The sequence below is a fragment of the Terrapene carolina genome, unplaced genomic scaffold (genome assembly GCF_002925995.2).
Source record: "Terrapene carolina triunguis isolate 2854851 unplaced genomic scaffold, T_m_triunguis-2.0 Scaffold69, whole genome shotgun sequence".
In the NCBI taxonomy this organism is placed as follows: domain Eukaryota; kingdom Metazoa; phylum Chordata; order Testudines; family Emydidae; genus Terrapene; species Terrapene triunguis.
This window is the reverse complement of record NW_020664420.1, coordinates 51,745,693-51,761,793: the sequence shown is the minus strand read 5'-3', so window position 1 is coordinate 51,761,793 and position 16,101 is coordinate 51,745,693. Positions and strand designations below refer to the sequence as shown.

Sequence of the window (16,101 nt, the reverse complement as noted above, 5' to 3'; positions counted from 1 at the left end):
GTCTCTGTACACAGAGAGCTGTTACCCTTCCCTTCATAGTTATGACAAAAGGTTTACAGGATCCAGCCCTTAGACCCTGTGGCGGGGCGAGTGCCCCACCCCCATGTCAGAGGGGGCTAGAATAGGCCAGAGCGGCTGCGCAGGCTGGCAGCCAATCTGGAAAGGGCTTACTGAGAGCCAGTCAGGGCCGACATTAGAGCCAGGAAATCGGGGCTAAGCTAGGCCCTATATAAAGGCTGCCCAGAAGAGCAGCAGGCAGTCTGTCCCAGACCTTCATGGGGGAAGGTTTGTCTCCAGAGCTGGGAGACTAGCACCTGGGACAGAGCAGTGCGGGGCAGGCTCAGGGGGAGCACAGTAGAGCTCCAGCCCAATACCTGCCAGACTGCGGGCCCTGACAGAAAGGGCCTAGAGGGTGCGAGGGGCCAGAGGGGAAGTGGCCCAGGGACAGTTGGACAAGGGGAGAGAAGGAGGGCAGGGAGGCTGCCACTAGAGGGTCCCTGGGTTGGGATCCAGAGTAGTGGGCAGGCCTGGGTCCCCCCCTTCCCCCTTGTACTGCACCTGGCCATGCAGTAGGGTGGCTGAGTCAAACTGCAACCGGCCCTTGAGACGAGGGGCTAGACTTTGGAGGTTGTGGTTGGCCACTGAGGCCAGTGCAAGGACTGCTGAATACCACCCCACCCTGGAAGGGGGTGAGGATGGACTAGGGTGCACTGCCAGAGCAGTGGCCTGAAGAAGACGCCGCCGAGCGAGGAGCAATGCGGGTCCAGACATCAGTGAGGAAGAGACGACGGACGGGACACCACTGGCAGAGGGCGCTCCCCATGAACTGAGCTAATTCCCGGAGGTAACCAGCAGGAGGTGCCACGGTGGTGAGTCCCAACACGTCACAGACCCCGATCAGTGGGACTATTAATAGAATCACAGGACTGCTCATAAAGTTAAGTGTGTGCCAAAGTCTTTGAAGGACTGGGGCCTAGGTGTGTGTAAGGTATAATTTCATTTTTATGTAGTGTAATTAATACACTGTACTAAAATATTCTACATTAATCAGCTAATTACAGTTATAATTTTGTCTTTAGTCGAAAAGCAATTAAATGATTAATAAAACGTCTCCTTTTTAAAATCATATTATATGACTTATTTTTTAAAATATAACTGTTAACTTATTAAATGAGATTTTTGCATCACAGTTAAATACAGGTTTTGTTTAAAGATTGTATATCTTCAGCAAATTGAGATGTATACATACCCCCTTATTAAGACACTGGAAATCAGAAAACTATTTTTCTTCTAGACTAAAATGAGATGTCAGGAGATTGAGTTGCAGGCTGTCTTGCCTAGTGGTCAGAAGAGGAGTCAAGCTTAATGGTCGAAACAGGCATTAGCATCCACATGCCAGAGCCCAGGGTCTAGGCAGAGTCAGAGCCAGTGATCAGAGCCGAGGGTCAGAACCCAAATGCCTAAGTCAAGGGGGAATCAGAACTGGGTTGAGGGTTAGAACCATAGTCTGAGTCCAAATGTCCGAGCCAGAAATTAGAGCAGAGGGTTAGAACTGTATTACTTGGAATCAGGGAAGGCAGGAGCAGGGCTGGGTCTAGGCTGGAGCAAGGGGTGAGTACAGAGGAGGTTCTGGGCTGCAGAAGGATTTGGAATGAAGCAACCAAAGGAAGACACAGAATCCACAGGCATGTACGGTGAGCAGCCACTGATATTCTGCAGCTGCTGGGATTAAGGGCAAACCACCCGACTGCCTCAGCCAAGCAGTGGAGTTCTGTTGTGGGCCATCTGTGCCCATTGGCTGCCCAGTGACAGGACAGGCACAGCTACGGGCCCTCATTCCTGGCATGAGATTTCAGTTTGAGGCTAGCTTTTGACTATATTTTTTATCAGAATAGTTGTTAGACTGTTTACTTTGATACTTTGAAAGAAGCATTACATATTTAAGCTTATTTCTTTGTACACTCAGAAAATGGACATAGAATTTTTTAAGTTGTTTATTCAGTGGCCTGATTCTTAAGTATGTTGTTGACTGATGTAATTCATACAGTGGAATATAGATATACTATAAGTATTTGTTAAATTATAATTGAAGTATCTTACAAAACCTTGCAAAAAACAGGAGGGAAAGTAATACTGAGATTCTGCTTCACTACCATATGATATGAACTAAAGAATATGCAAAAGTTTTTATCCAATGCAAAAAGTACAGTTTTAGACAAAAATGTGATGTTTAGTTTATTGGGATAAAAAGATCAAATAAAGTGAACTGAACTTTCATTATTTGTACCTATAGGGAGGTCCACTGAAATTTGTCTGCCTAATCCCTTTATCAGTGCTAGGACAAATTGCTAAAATATCTGGAAAGGCTTTAGCCTATTAATGGTTTGTAGTACCCTGATTCAGATGTCAGAGATTAGTATAAAAGCTGATTTAAGCTAATTGAAACTGATTTAGGTAGGCTAACGACACCTGAGTCTTTACAATTCACAATGCTGTAATCTGTTAGGTTTCATTGAATGAGACTCATCAGGCTCATAAATAAAAGTATTTGATATAGTGTCCCAGGAGCTAAGGTGTATGAACAGGGCATTGGATTTCATAGTCCTGAGAACAGTTTACACAAGTTAAAAAGATACATGCCAATCTTTTATTGTGTTCAGAACTGGTATTCATGGATGGAGTTAGTCCATCAGGAAATTGAGTGGGCCATGGTCAGAGCGGTATTATTTTTCATGGAAGTCCTTTGCATTCATGAAAAGGCCCTTTGATACTCAGAAGATATTTGTTTCAGTGCACTTAATTTTAAACTTGCTCAGACTCAGAGTTGTCTTGAAAAGACCTTTACTTCATCTTTTTATATAGTGTGTTTTATAGACCACCCACACGTGATTAATTTTAAAGAGGTTTTCATATAATTTTGAATTGGTTGTTGTCAGTGAGTTTGGTTTCTGAGGATGATGCAGGTATAAAACTTGGCATCTTCATATAATAGAGTAGATGCTTTCTGAACTGTTCATTTCACATATTTTTAAATATATTACAATACACTTTCTCACAGTCCTGAATACAAAGCTTCTACTGATTAAGTATGTAAGAGTAAACTGTTGTAAAAGGACACATTTGAAATTATGTGACTTTTAAGTGACCTACTGATGATGATTTCAGAAACATATGAACATATTTTGCCCAATATATTTTTATTTTTGATCTTCCCTTCACATTTTGAAGGAATCTTAAGAGTTAATGCAGATATGAATATCTTTCACACTCCACGTTTGCAGTGGGCTTCTTTTTTATTCAGCCAGCTATAATTATTTATTTCAATTATTTTAAAGGGACAAATAGAATAGGCTCCAAATTTAACCCACTGTTGAAAATATATTGATAGTATACATCATCTGGATTCCAGAAATCTTTTTGAGGAAATAAATTGCTATTATTTTTGTAAAGGAAACAACAAATTTTTAGTTACTATTTATCCATCACTGTTTTTGCCAGTTCATTTATAATTTCCTTTCCTACCACAAAATCCAATAAAAAATAAATACACATTAACAAACCCAGTTCCCAGAGCTATGAGATGACATAAGTGAAATCACTGATGCTGATCAGAAAAAGGCAATAAATGAGATAAAGGAAGGTTGGTTGTGATGCACAATAAATGAAAAAGGGAAAGTTTAAATGTTTGCTAAATGTAAGATGGAAAAAGTCCATTAGAAAAGTAAGTATTTTAAGAGGCAAGCAAAATTTAAAAATAAAAATATGATCACTGGGTGGGTTGCAGCAATGACCTTTTACCTCTGATTTCTGGTTCACTACTAACTTAGCCTGAATTAGTACTGTCTGAAGTTTTTTGCCACTTAATAGCTGTCTTTTTAGAGCAAACTGAAAAATTTTAACTAAGTTTTCTTGCTTTCATGGAAAATTAAGTTTTTCATAAAATGTTTTCAACAACAACAAAATTCAATCCTTTAAATTAATCAGAAAAGCGGTGTCACTTTGGTTTTTGAAAACTGATTATATATATATATATTTTAATCACATTTTGGATTTTTTCCATTTTTGTTATTCAATGTAATAGAGCAGTGGTTTTCAACCTGTGGTCCGCAGACCCCTGTCAGTCTGCAGACCATGTAGTAGAGGTGTGACGGGTTCCCCTCGGGGTGACACCTGGAACTGGGGTGCCACTGAGTCCTCTGACTGACCAGCCTGGGCTTCCTCTCACACTGTGCTCCTGTGACAAGCTCTAGACCGCTCCTGGTCTTACACTTTCCACCAGCATTTACACAGGCAGGGACACACCTAGCTGTGGTTATATGCAGGCTTTGACCAGCCACTGCATTAACCAACAATAGAAAGGCTACAGCCAAGATTACCCCTAGCTTCGAAGCCTAGGACCCCAGAGTTATACCGTCCTGCCCTGGTCAAAACCCCAACCAGTGTGAATTTATTACTCGGTTTGCCTCTTCCGCAATGTGGAGAGTAATATGCACACTTGTGGTAACTAAGCTGAGATTTTTCCCCAGACACTTCACTTAAAGGCACACTGGTTTAGGGTAAAATATAAAACAAGTTTATTAACTACAGAAAGATAGATTTTAAGTGTTGATACGTGATAGCAAACAGATCAAAGCATGTTACCTGGTAAATAAACAACAATGCAAATTAAGTTTAACATACTAGAAGGATAGGATTTGAATTAACAATTTCTCACCCTGACTGATGATGCAAGCAGGCTTGCAGATTCTCAAGGCACAAGCTGCACTTGTTTTGCAGCTTAGGATCCCCCCCCCCCCCCCCCCCCACCCCCCCCCCTCTCGGACCCTCTCTCAGGTGTTGAGTTATGGGGGAGTGAAGAACAACAGATGATGTCACTCCCTGCCTTAGTTTTAGCATATGGCGGGAACCCTTTGTTCCAAAAACAGTTCCCAGCCCAGTTTGTGGAAAAACACAGGCAACCAGAATGGAGTCCAGAGACATGGTCTGGTCACATGCCTTTGCAGAGTCATGGCAGCTATTACTTACAGGCTGGCCGAAAGGTCCACAGGAAGGCTAAGCTATTCCACAGCCCGTTGTCTTTGTTGATGAGTCATTAACTCTGTTTGGCTTCTTCATTGTTGTACCTGAGAGGCTGGCTGTGGGTGTTTTCCAGAATAAGCCCATTTGAAATACAGATCCATAATCAATATTCATAACTTCAGGTACAAAAATGATATATGCATATAAATAGGATAATCATATCCAGAAAATAATAACTTTTCCAATGACACCTTACATGACCCATCTTGTACAAAATGCATCATAATTATGCCATTATCCTATAATATTATGATGATGAATATGCGGTGTAATGTCACAAGGCGCCCATGGAAGGTTGTCGTTACCATACAACAGTGATTTTCAACTGTGGTCTGTGGAGCCCGGGGGTCTGCAGAGTATGTCTAAGATTTCCAAAGGGGTCCGCACCTCCATTCAAAAAATTTTAGGGGTCCACAAATGAAAAAAGGTTAAAAACTGCTGCAATAAAGTAAATGATACCTAGTATTTTTGTTTGTTTTTCCTTTTCCCCTTTCTTTTCTTTTCCTGCTCTCTAACTTTTTAAAAGTTGCTGAACTTTTGGTTACTGAGTGGCAAAAGGAAAATATGAAACTCTGCAACATTTTAAAAAAATTCCTCAACTTTTAGAAAGTTACAGAGCAGCCAAATCACAGTAACTTTTGTAAGTTTTGAAATATTACAGAGATTCATTCTTTTTCTCTTTACACTATAACACTTTTCCAAATTTGGATGTTGGAGTAGAAAATGGACAAACCACTAACCTTTAAATCATTGAAAGAGCGAGGAAGCCCTTGGAGAATGGAGATAAGAGATAAAGTCAGTGGCATAGGCCAGGGGTACGTATGTAGGGTCTTGAAGTGGAAGCCAATGAAAGAGTTCAAAATGGGGGTTATAGGACACATTGAAGGGTTAGGAATTTAATTGTAGTGGTTGCATTTGAATGGCCAGGTTTTGTGTGTGTAATATATGTTTATTAACACAATAGCTTAGTGATGATTGCTCTCAGTGCAACTTCATAGTCCTATTATGAATGCACCTTATTTCTGGTTACAGTATTTAGAAAGCCTTTTTTCCCCTTAAATTGGCTACCTAATGACTGCTGACTTTGTCCCTACTTACCTCTGAATTGCCTCCCACACTTGGGAGCACCTCCTGATACACACAATGTATCAGTACCTGTGGGAGAACGTGTACATACTCTGGTTTTTGCTGCCTCTCCAAAAACCATTAGCAGCTGATGACTTACTTTAAATATTAATAAAATTAAATCTTACAATAAAGAGTTTTCATATATGTGGGATTGAACTCTCCATCTGCTAGTATATGCACTTTGCTGCCCTAACCCCCGTTAAATACCCGATAACCAAAGGTACTCAATACAGAAGTGGAATAGGGACCAGTAGCATAGCAGGTAAGGCATGTGTGTGTCTGGTACCATGAACTTTTCACTGAGAACTAATATTATTACCTTACTGTAATTTGAATTAATTCTATAAGGAAATAGAGGATTAAATTTTCATTTACATTCTTTACCAGCAATAAACGAACTTGCAATAAATAAACAGAATCAGAAAAAGATAATCCAAACTGAAAACATGTATATAATCAAAACATCCCTGATTTTGATAAAATAGATCGTGGATCCACACCAGTAAAATAGTTCAGGGTAAACATGGGTGTACCCACTTCTCATTTGGGGAATATGGCCACTGTGTGGCCCGGAACACCCACAAGTTTAATTTTCCCAATTTTTTTAAACCACAACACCATTGATCCATGCCATTGCTGGTTCTGATTTTGTAAGACTAAAATCTAACTGATATTTAATATTTTCGTATTAAAGAATAGTAGATGCTCAAGGGAAACATTAAAAAATATAGAAACAGAGTTATTTCTAAGACATTTTTCTTTCTTTTCCTCCTTTTTCTGGTTCTGGGGATATTTTCATGGAAACAGAATCTTTGTTTCTAAGGAGTAAGGAGTTCAACTGTTCCTGCTATTTTTCCCCAACCTGAAACTCTAATGATTTCTATACCAAGCATTTGTGATGTTACAAACAAGGTTATGATTTTAGGTAAGAGTAAGGAACAGGAGTAGATCAACTCCTAAGAAAGAAATATTTTATTTTTCATTCAAATATTCTAGTGAGGAAAAGGGAAAGAAAATATTTGCTTTACCAGCAGAAATGTCTCTAAAATTATTTTCAAGTTTTTCAGTGAGGTGTCAGCAGATCTGTAAGTAACTGCTACAATATATGATATGTTATAAAACAACTGCTGATTGCTGCAGAAGCAGAATGTCACATTTAGCTGCGAATGCAGTAGTTGATTCTGCTTACAGTCTTTATTAATCATAAGGGCCAAATCCAGTCAGTTTTATGTTGAGTAATGCCTTACTTTGCAAGTAGGCTTACTGAAAAATATGGGAATATTTGAGGATCAAAGTACTACTTAGTTTGAATAAGGCTGGTGGACTCTGGTCCGAAGAAAATTTACTGTAGATCTACTCTCACTCCATTAGGAAATGTTAGTCCTGGAGATTGAGACGTAATACTCTTAAGCCTCGTATCAGACATGTTATGTTATAATGTTATATAAATCTAAAGTATTTTCCTTTCTTGAAAAGATATGCTATATAAAAAATGTTCATCTTTAAATAATGGGAAAAGTTTCAATGCTTGTTTTTTTTTTATTTTGTTTTTAGTGTGGAACAATGCCTTAAAGAGCTACAGTCAGAAGTAAATGAGACTTGTACTGATGAGCTGTTACAAAACACAACTGACTGCCTTCACTGGCTGAATAACTGCAGTTTCAGTTCCCTGAAACCTTCTTCTACACCTCATGGAGAGTTGATCGAATTTCTTAAAACTCTGGTAAAAAAAAAATCTTCTACAGTTTTTATATATTTGGGAAAAAATACTTATACAGTTTTTTAATGTATTCTTTTTTTACTTATTCTTTTATAGTTTCACACGAGTGAATATAGAACAGAATTTGAATAAAAGAGTCAGTATCTCTCTTTCTTTCACTCTCCTTTTTTGGTATAAATAATAACCAGAGAGACTATAGCCCAGTGGTTAGGGCACTTGCTTGGGATGTGAGAGACTCAGATTCAAGTCCCTGCTCTGAATCAGGCAGAGCAGAGACTTAAAGCTGGGTTTCCCACATTCCAGGTGAGTGCCCTAATCACTGGGCTACTGGCCAATTGAGGGTACATATTCACTCTTTCTGTCTAACCAGAAATTCCATCCTGGACTTGAGAAACAAATTCACATTTTTTGATGGAAAAACACTTTGTCTAAAAATTCTTTACTTATAATAATGTATTCACTAGTTCTGCTGCTGCTACTTTGCCAGACTTTCCAAAAACACCTGTGCATTGGGTATAAGGAGCAGAGGTGCAGTGTGTCAAGGACCAGGACTTCAAAAGCTACCCCCCTCCACCTTCATTTATGCAGTTGAACTGTACTGATTCTGCCAAGTCATGGCCCACCACAGAGAAGAGGGCAGGATTTTCCCCCAGGAAAGATGCAGAGTCATTGATGATACAGAAAAATAGAGGGTTGAATACATTTTTTTTTCTTGTACTGACTTTATTGCAGATGGTCCTTTAATATTTGTGAAATAATCTTAGGAGAAGGCAAATGAGAACAGTTTTATCATCCTGTCTCACCCGTTCTTTCCAAAAAATCCAAGCACATTCATTGTACAGATAAGACTAGAAGTATAGGGAGGCACATGGGGATTACTTTTGTGCCAGAATATGATATTCTTACTCCATGAGAAATATCGTATATTGCAAATTGTCCCATTGACTTCAATGGAACCACTTGCGATGTAAGGTACTGTTCAATGTAAGTCCGTTTTTTACAATCTGATCTTTTATGTCCAAAGTGAATACTTGCATGCATTGAATTTTATTACTCAATTGACTTAATGATGATTTCTTGTTTGAAAGCTTTTAACTAATTATCTTACTGTTATAGATGATGGATTGTAATTCTCCACCCTCTGTAGGACAAAACCCTTGTTCATTATTGCTCCTGATACTTATGTGGGTTGGTCTGTCAAGGCCTTTGTTTATTTTTAACATGCTGAAACAATATAATAGTTTAAGAATAGTGCAAACTACGAAGATATGTTGTTGGCAAGCATGTCACACTGTCAACACAACTACATATTTTGATGGGACTGTGATCCTTTATGGTCGTATTAAAAAATTCTTTGAGGTCTGACCACCTTCTGTGATGTAATATCTCAGTCACTCTACACAGTATCTAGTAATTCAAAATAATTAAAAGATGAACACTTAAATAAGAGGATGCATTTATTAAATTATATCCTGGCTAAATGAACCACAACTTTTTTATAACAAAATCTTGTTGTTTACCTTATTGTATTGTGTGTATGTTTTAAGTACTCTGTTGTCACTATCTTGGTACGGACATGGTAGGTACAAAATCCATCCTTCACACCTCGTGTAGCATCTTGTGCCACCATTTTGAATATGCTTCTCACGCAAAATCACTGCAGCATCTTTTCAAGTGTTTTTTAAAGCTTATTTTTCAGATGCAAAAGTATATCTTAACATAGGCATTGTTCAAACAGATTTCTGAAAATGTAAACTAAGCTTTCAGAGCTTCAAAGTGTGTTGTAGGGGGCCCTTTTCTGAGGAGTACTAACTCCAAAATGGTGTCTGCAAGATGTAGTGACTCTTTTTAAAGCATTATTTCAGTTCCAAAAGGCTTTGAACACTGTTTAAGTTTAGATAGGTTTTTTTTTTTTAATTGAAAATGACCCATTTAAGCTTCAAAAGCAGCACCAACGACTCATCGACAGTGTTTTGGATTCATCTTCCAAAGGAGTGAATCTCATTGGCTGGTTTGACATCTGTTGAAGTTCTGTTGTTCTGTTTTTATTAGAACAGCATATTTGAATATACATCATCAAAAAAAATCTATAAATACTATAAATCTAGATTTGCTACTTCAGCAGAGTAAACTGAAGATTCTGATTAGGATATCGCAAGAGTCTGCAAAATTTTGCACTTGCCTCATGGGGGGCCACAAAATTGTAAAAGAATACAGATAATAACACAAAATAAACTTTGCGTGTAGGTGTGAGTGCACATATAATTCTGTAATATATATAATGTGTGTATGTAATATGCATAGATACATGTGCATTTATATAGAGTATAACTTCATTCCCTCAGACTGTCTTTTAGTAACTCTATTTTATCCACTATATTTGCTCCATTAATGTCAGCCCAGAGAGTGCATATAAATCATTCTGCAAGAAAGAAGATGGAGAGAGGAAAAAAGCAAAATTATTGTGATGCCACTCACTTTATAAACACATATGGTTGGCTGGTTTGTCCTGTTCATTTGTTTTCTTATCTCCACCAGCTGAGAAGTTATGTTGTCTGGTTAGTTTTTTAGTTTTTTCTTCAGTGAAGATATAGCCTATCCTTTTCATCAAAATTATCCAGGTTAGGACAGGGCTTTTATTTTCTCCTACATATTGGAGCATTTTAGAGCAGAGCTGGGCAGAAAACAGTTTTCCCTTCTCATGAGAATATTTAAAGATTTCTAAAAAAAATTTCCATCCCAAATTGGGCAAAATATCAACATCTCAGAAATGTCTGTGAACTGAAAATCCCTCAAATAAATTTGATCAGGTCAATCAAAATGTCTTGTTTTGATATTGACCTTCCTTTTTAGCTTTTTTTAAACTGTAAATTAACTTACATTTGAAGCAAAATGTCATTTTGACCCCAAAATGTGATTTTTTTTTTCATTTAGAAAATGTGAAAACGGAACTTTTTAAGTTGTTAAAATGTTCTATTTTTTCAAAATGGGAAATTCATCAAAACTGACCTTTTTCACAAAAACTTTTGGTTTTGACAAATCAGCATTTTCTGACAAAAAATAATGGTTCGCTGAAATATTCTCAACCAGTTTTACTCAAGAGGAAGTTGGACAGACCACAAACCAGGGGCTGGGCTCCATGCAATTAGAAGAGCTGATGGTGGGAGAACAAAGCCCTCTGGTTGTAATATGTCCCATTGTATCTTAAATAGCCATGAGACCAGAACTTTGACCCTACTAGACATTAGAGGCCTTTTCAGATGAAGTAAAACAATACATGCAGTCCTGTTACTTCATCAGCTCCATACCTGCTTCCCTTCTTTCTCCCTTACCAATATAGCTGAAATGTAATTTCAACCTGGCACCTGTTAATGTATCAGTCTGCATCTAGCCAGGACAGGTACATGATGCCCCCCACCTTGCCCTGTAGGACCTCAATCCTGGTGCTAAATGTAGCAGATCCTCTCTTTGAGTCCTTCAAGACTGTCTTGGGAAGATTTATTTATCCTTAGAATTGCCTTTATGATGCTTAGTGCTGAGCCAGGAGAACATGGAAAGCACAAGGTTTCTATTTTATGAATTCCTACCAAGTTTGTCATGAGCAATAGTTATAGAATCATAGAATATCAGGGTTGGAAGGGACCTCAGGAGGTCATCTGGTCCAACCCCCTGCTCAAAGCAGGACCAATTCCCAACTAAATCATCCCAGCCAGGGCTCTGTCAAGCCGGGCCTTAAAAACCTCCAAGGAAGGAGATTCCACCACCTCCCTAGGTAACGCATTCCAGTGCTTCACCACCCTCCTAGTGAAATAGTGTTTCCTAATATCCAACCTAGACCTCCTCCACTGCAACTTGAGACCATTGCTCCTTGTTCTGTCATCTGCCACCACTGAGAACAGCCGAGCTCCATCCTCTTTGGAACCCCCCTTCAGGTAGTTGAAAGCAGCTATCAAATCCCCCCTCATTCTTCTCTTCTGGAGACTAAACAATCCCAGTTCCCTCAGCCTCTCCTCATAAGTCATGTGCTCCAGACCCCTAATCATTTTTGTTGCCCTCCACTGGACTCTTTCCAGTTTTTCCACATCCTTCTTGTACTGTGGGGCCCAAAACTGGACACAATACTCCAGATGAGGCCTCACCAATGTCAAATAAAGGGGAACGATCACATTCCTCGATCTGCTGGCAATGCCCCTACTTATACAGCCCAAAATGCCGTTAGCCTTCTTGGCAACAAGAGCACACTGTTGACTCATATCCAGCTTCTCGTCCACTGTGACCCCTAGGTCTTTTTCTGCAGAACTGCTACCTAGCCATTCGGTCCCTAGTCTGTAGCACTGCATAGGATTCTTCCGTCCTAAGTGCAGGACTCTGCACTTGTCCTTGTTGAACCTCATCAGGTTTTTTTTGGCCCAATCCTCTAATTTGTCTAGGTCCCTCTGTATCCGATCCCTACCCTCCAGTGTATCTGCCACTTATTTCCCCCCTCCTCCCCCCAGTCTCAAATTAATTATTTTGACTTGTTCCTCATTTGCTTTCCAGGATGGGCTAACCAGAGTAAAAAGGCTACATCTTCTACCAAGGCTTAACTGGTAGCTATGAGAGTTGGTGCTTTCCCTTTAGAACTGTGAGGTAGAGCTGATAGAAAAATGCCAGTTATTTTTCACAGGAAATTTTGAATATATATATATTTAAATATCCTGATTTTTTTTTTCCAGTGAAAATCTGAAACAAAAACCTACAAATTTCTATTTGGTTTTCAAAAACTGAGAGCTGAATATTTTTACTAAAAATTAACTGGAAAATGAAATTTTTAAGTGAAATAACATTTGTTTTCTAGTTAAAAAAGACAACAGAACTTTTTTCTTTGAAAATTTCTATCAAAATAAAAATTTTCTGTGAAAAGTCATTTTTTCATCAAAAAACATTTCAATGAAAAAATTTCTACCAGCGATACTATGGATGTTCTTACGTGCTTCATGTCATTACAGATTTTATATTACAGTCTCTGCCAACGGTAGGTGGTTCCTATGTAGTATGATTAATCAGTTTTTCTAGGTATGTATCCTATGTCTTTAGAATGAGTACTATCTGGAAAGGCATAGAGGGTAATGCTGATGCATGTTCTTACCTGTTGGTTTGGTTACTCCAAGTCCTTGTATGCCAGCCAAGACAATACCTTATTGTATTGATGAAATTGAGTTTGAGTTTCTGAAAGTTTTCCTGTGTGTGTTTTAGTTATTTATGATCGTCATTGCTTAGGGAATCTTTAACTGAACAAAGTCATCAGACAGCCATTTTATACAGAAAGTGACATCAGAAAAACTGTGCTTTTTTCCCTGTTTCTCTTTATTGGTAAGAGAATGTATACTTACTCTGTGCCTGGGCTAACATGAAGGGACTCAGAGAAATCAAGTTACCTGGTAAAAAATTATCATTTTGTAGTTTGCAATTAAAAATAATGTACATCTTGTAACATAAAGTTAATTTTGTAAATAGAGTTATTCATGCAACATCTCTAAATACTATATAATTTATCATTATTAGCAAAGCTTGCTGAGGAATGAACAAAATCAAGAAGAAATGATACTACACTTTCTTCTGGATCTCTCTAGTCAGTGTGGGGTCTCATTCCCATGTACTCCAAGTGGGACGTCTTTTGAGTTAACATCCAGAGCTTCCCTTCATGCCATTGAGGATGATTCATCTATGAATATCAAGTCTGTTTGGGATGATGTGAGATTACACCTTCGACGTTTCTTAGTAAATAGACTTCAGAGTCCTCATGAAACAAATACTGCTACTTTAAAACAGCAAATGCAGTTTAAAACTCAATGCATACAACACCTTTTGTTTCTATATCCAGAATCAGAAGTTCTAACCAAGTACCAAAACATGCAGAATAAATTGGTTTCTGAACTTCTTCAGAACTGTGTTCTATCTAGCTGTGGTGAAACAAACTTTGATAAGGTGGTTCATGGTTACAAAAGTTCAATACCTACACTATGCACAATGATAAAAGAGGATTTGTATATACTAAGTGGTACTATAGATCCATCCTCAACACTGATGTTTATTAATGAAACTTATCTGGATACCATCACAGAAGAAATAACAGTTCTTCTTGAAAGACTTTGTGAACTGCAGTTCAAAGAAAATGCTCTACATATAATTAAGACAAGCAAGATTTCAAAGAAGCATAGAGGAACAGTTCATGCTTTGGGTTAGTGGCATTTTTATGTTCATTTTAGTTAGATTTTTATATATCTTGTTTATACTACCATATTCTCTCTTTTGGTTGATTATTTCCCAGGAAGACAGAAAGGCATGAAATTACCCATTCTAGTTTGATGCTTTTAATAGTATTCATGTAGCTGAATTATTGAAGATATCAGAAGTGTGACCCCAAAATTTTAAAATAGAACATTATTTTATAGCCATATATACAAAGCTGCAGTATATTACCATTGGGTAATATTTTCCTGTTGGAATATTAAAAAAACTAAAATTATAACTTCCATAGATTGTGTTAGTAGGTATGGGATTACAAATTATTGAATCTGGACAGGGAAAAAACCCTCTCTATTCCCCAGAGTTGCTTTGAATGGACTGAAATTAAAAAATTAAAAATTACACTGCAGCAACACAGACTCAATGCATTTAATTATAAAATAGTTGACACTAAATCCCACATAACTGGTCTGAAAGGTTTAGTATCCAGACTGTCTCGAAAAACATCTTATTTTTTTTAAATACATTTCCAACGCTTTTTAAATTAATATAAATTACTGTACTGATAATTGGTTTCATGTTTTTCAAAAGAAACTTACAACAGTAAAGAGGATCCCACTGTTGACATTAGATACTTTATATACTTGTTTCACTATTGGTGAATCTGATAACCTTATTCTCAAAGGGAGTACTGAAGGTTTAAAAAATGCAATTATATAAAATGAAAACTCTTATTATGTAATTGGTAGAGAAGTTGTGTACAGGCATGCCATGCACAGTTTTAGAGTGGTATTGTATGTAGGAATTATGTATTTGTTTACAATAGCATCCACAGCAGGCTAAGTTTTTTTGTAGCAAGACAAGAAGGAATAGGGAGCTCACAGTCTTACGCTAGACATACAAACAAACAGGGGAAAGAGGTATAACAAAAAGTATTATGTTCCAGGTGTTGGTTTACCAGCTCTCCACAAAATAAGGTTATGTTCATTTTTTTTTATATCAATTTTCATGTTAGTATAAATCAAATAGAAACTCCATTGGTAGAAAGACAGAAGAGCCTCTTCAAGAGAGACTGAAATATGGAGAAGATAGGGGCTTTGTGGGTGAGTAAAGGAAGTCTGGAACATGGATTAGGAGGCAGTACAGAAGAAAGCATGCAGACAGTCATGTGATAAACTGACATTACTGCTGGAGTGGAGGGGCAATGGGAGACAGGAAAAGGGCGGTTAAGTAGGTAGGGGCAAAGTAATATTGAGCTGTGAAAGGAAGTTTGAATTTGGAGCGCTTAGCAGAAGGTAAGCCAGTGGAGAGATTCAAAGAGGTTACACATTAAGAACAACAAACAAGGATGATGACCCTAGCTCTGCAGCATTTTGTAGAGAGTGAATATTTATACCTAGCACTTGTGTAACTCAGTTTTTAATCCATAGATCTCAAACACCTTTTCGTATTTGAGAAAATTGAGGCAGAGCGAGATTAAAATAGCCCAAATTTCATTAATCTGTAAAAATGCATACTGTAGTGAATAGCGGTAATATCTTTTTTGTTCTGCTTAAATTTTTTATTTGCTCTATTTTAAATTCATTTTGTTTGCTGTGAAAGGTTCCCCATAGATATTATAGTATCAGGATCGTTTTTGTTACTGTATTCTGCTGCTAATTAAAAAAAAAAGGTAGATAAAATTACTTAAAAGCAAATCTTGGTATTCTGCTTTGTAGCTGTTATACTAACTTTCCATAAAACCCAACAGCAGAGATTTTTGAAAAGATGGTAAAGGTCATATTTTGGGCTGCAGCCTTCAATTTTGCACCTGCAAAATGTATGCGAAAGTGGTTGTGTCTACAGAAATGTACACACAGCTGTTTGTTTGCATACAATATAGATTTATGTATTTTTTTTTGCACGTGCAAAATCAGAGGCCGTGGTTATGGTGTAGACTGTTATCC

The 16,101-nt window shown here is 37.8% G+C and overlaps 1 protein-coding gene across 1 annotated transcript in view; it reads left to right on the top strand.

Moving 5' to 3' along the window:
* The window catches only part of KIAA0825 (KIAA0825 ortholog), a 116,080-nt gene extending 100,473 nt beyond the window's left edge, over positions 1–15,607 (top strand). The window contains exons 4-5 of the mRNA XM_026649172.2: positions 7,762–7,930; positions 13,472–15,607. Coding sequence (XP_026504957.1) covers positions 7,762–7,930; positions 13,472–14,152 — 850 coding nt within the window. The 3' untranslated portion in view covers positions 14,153–15,607. The remainder of the gene's footprint in view (positions 1–7,761; positions 7,931–13,471) is intronic.
* The last annotated feature ends 494 nt before the right edge of the window (positions 15,608–16,101 follow it).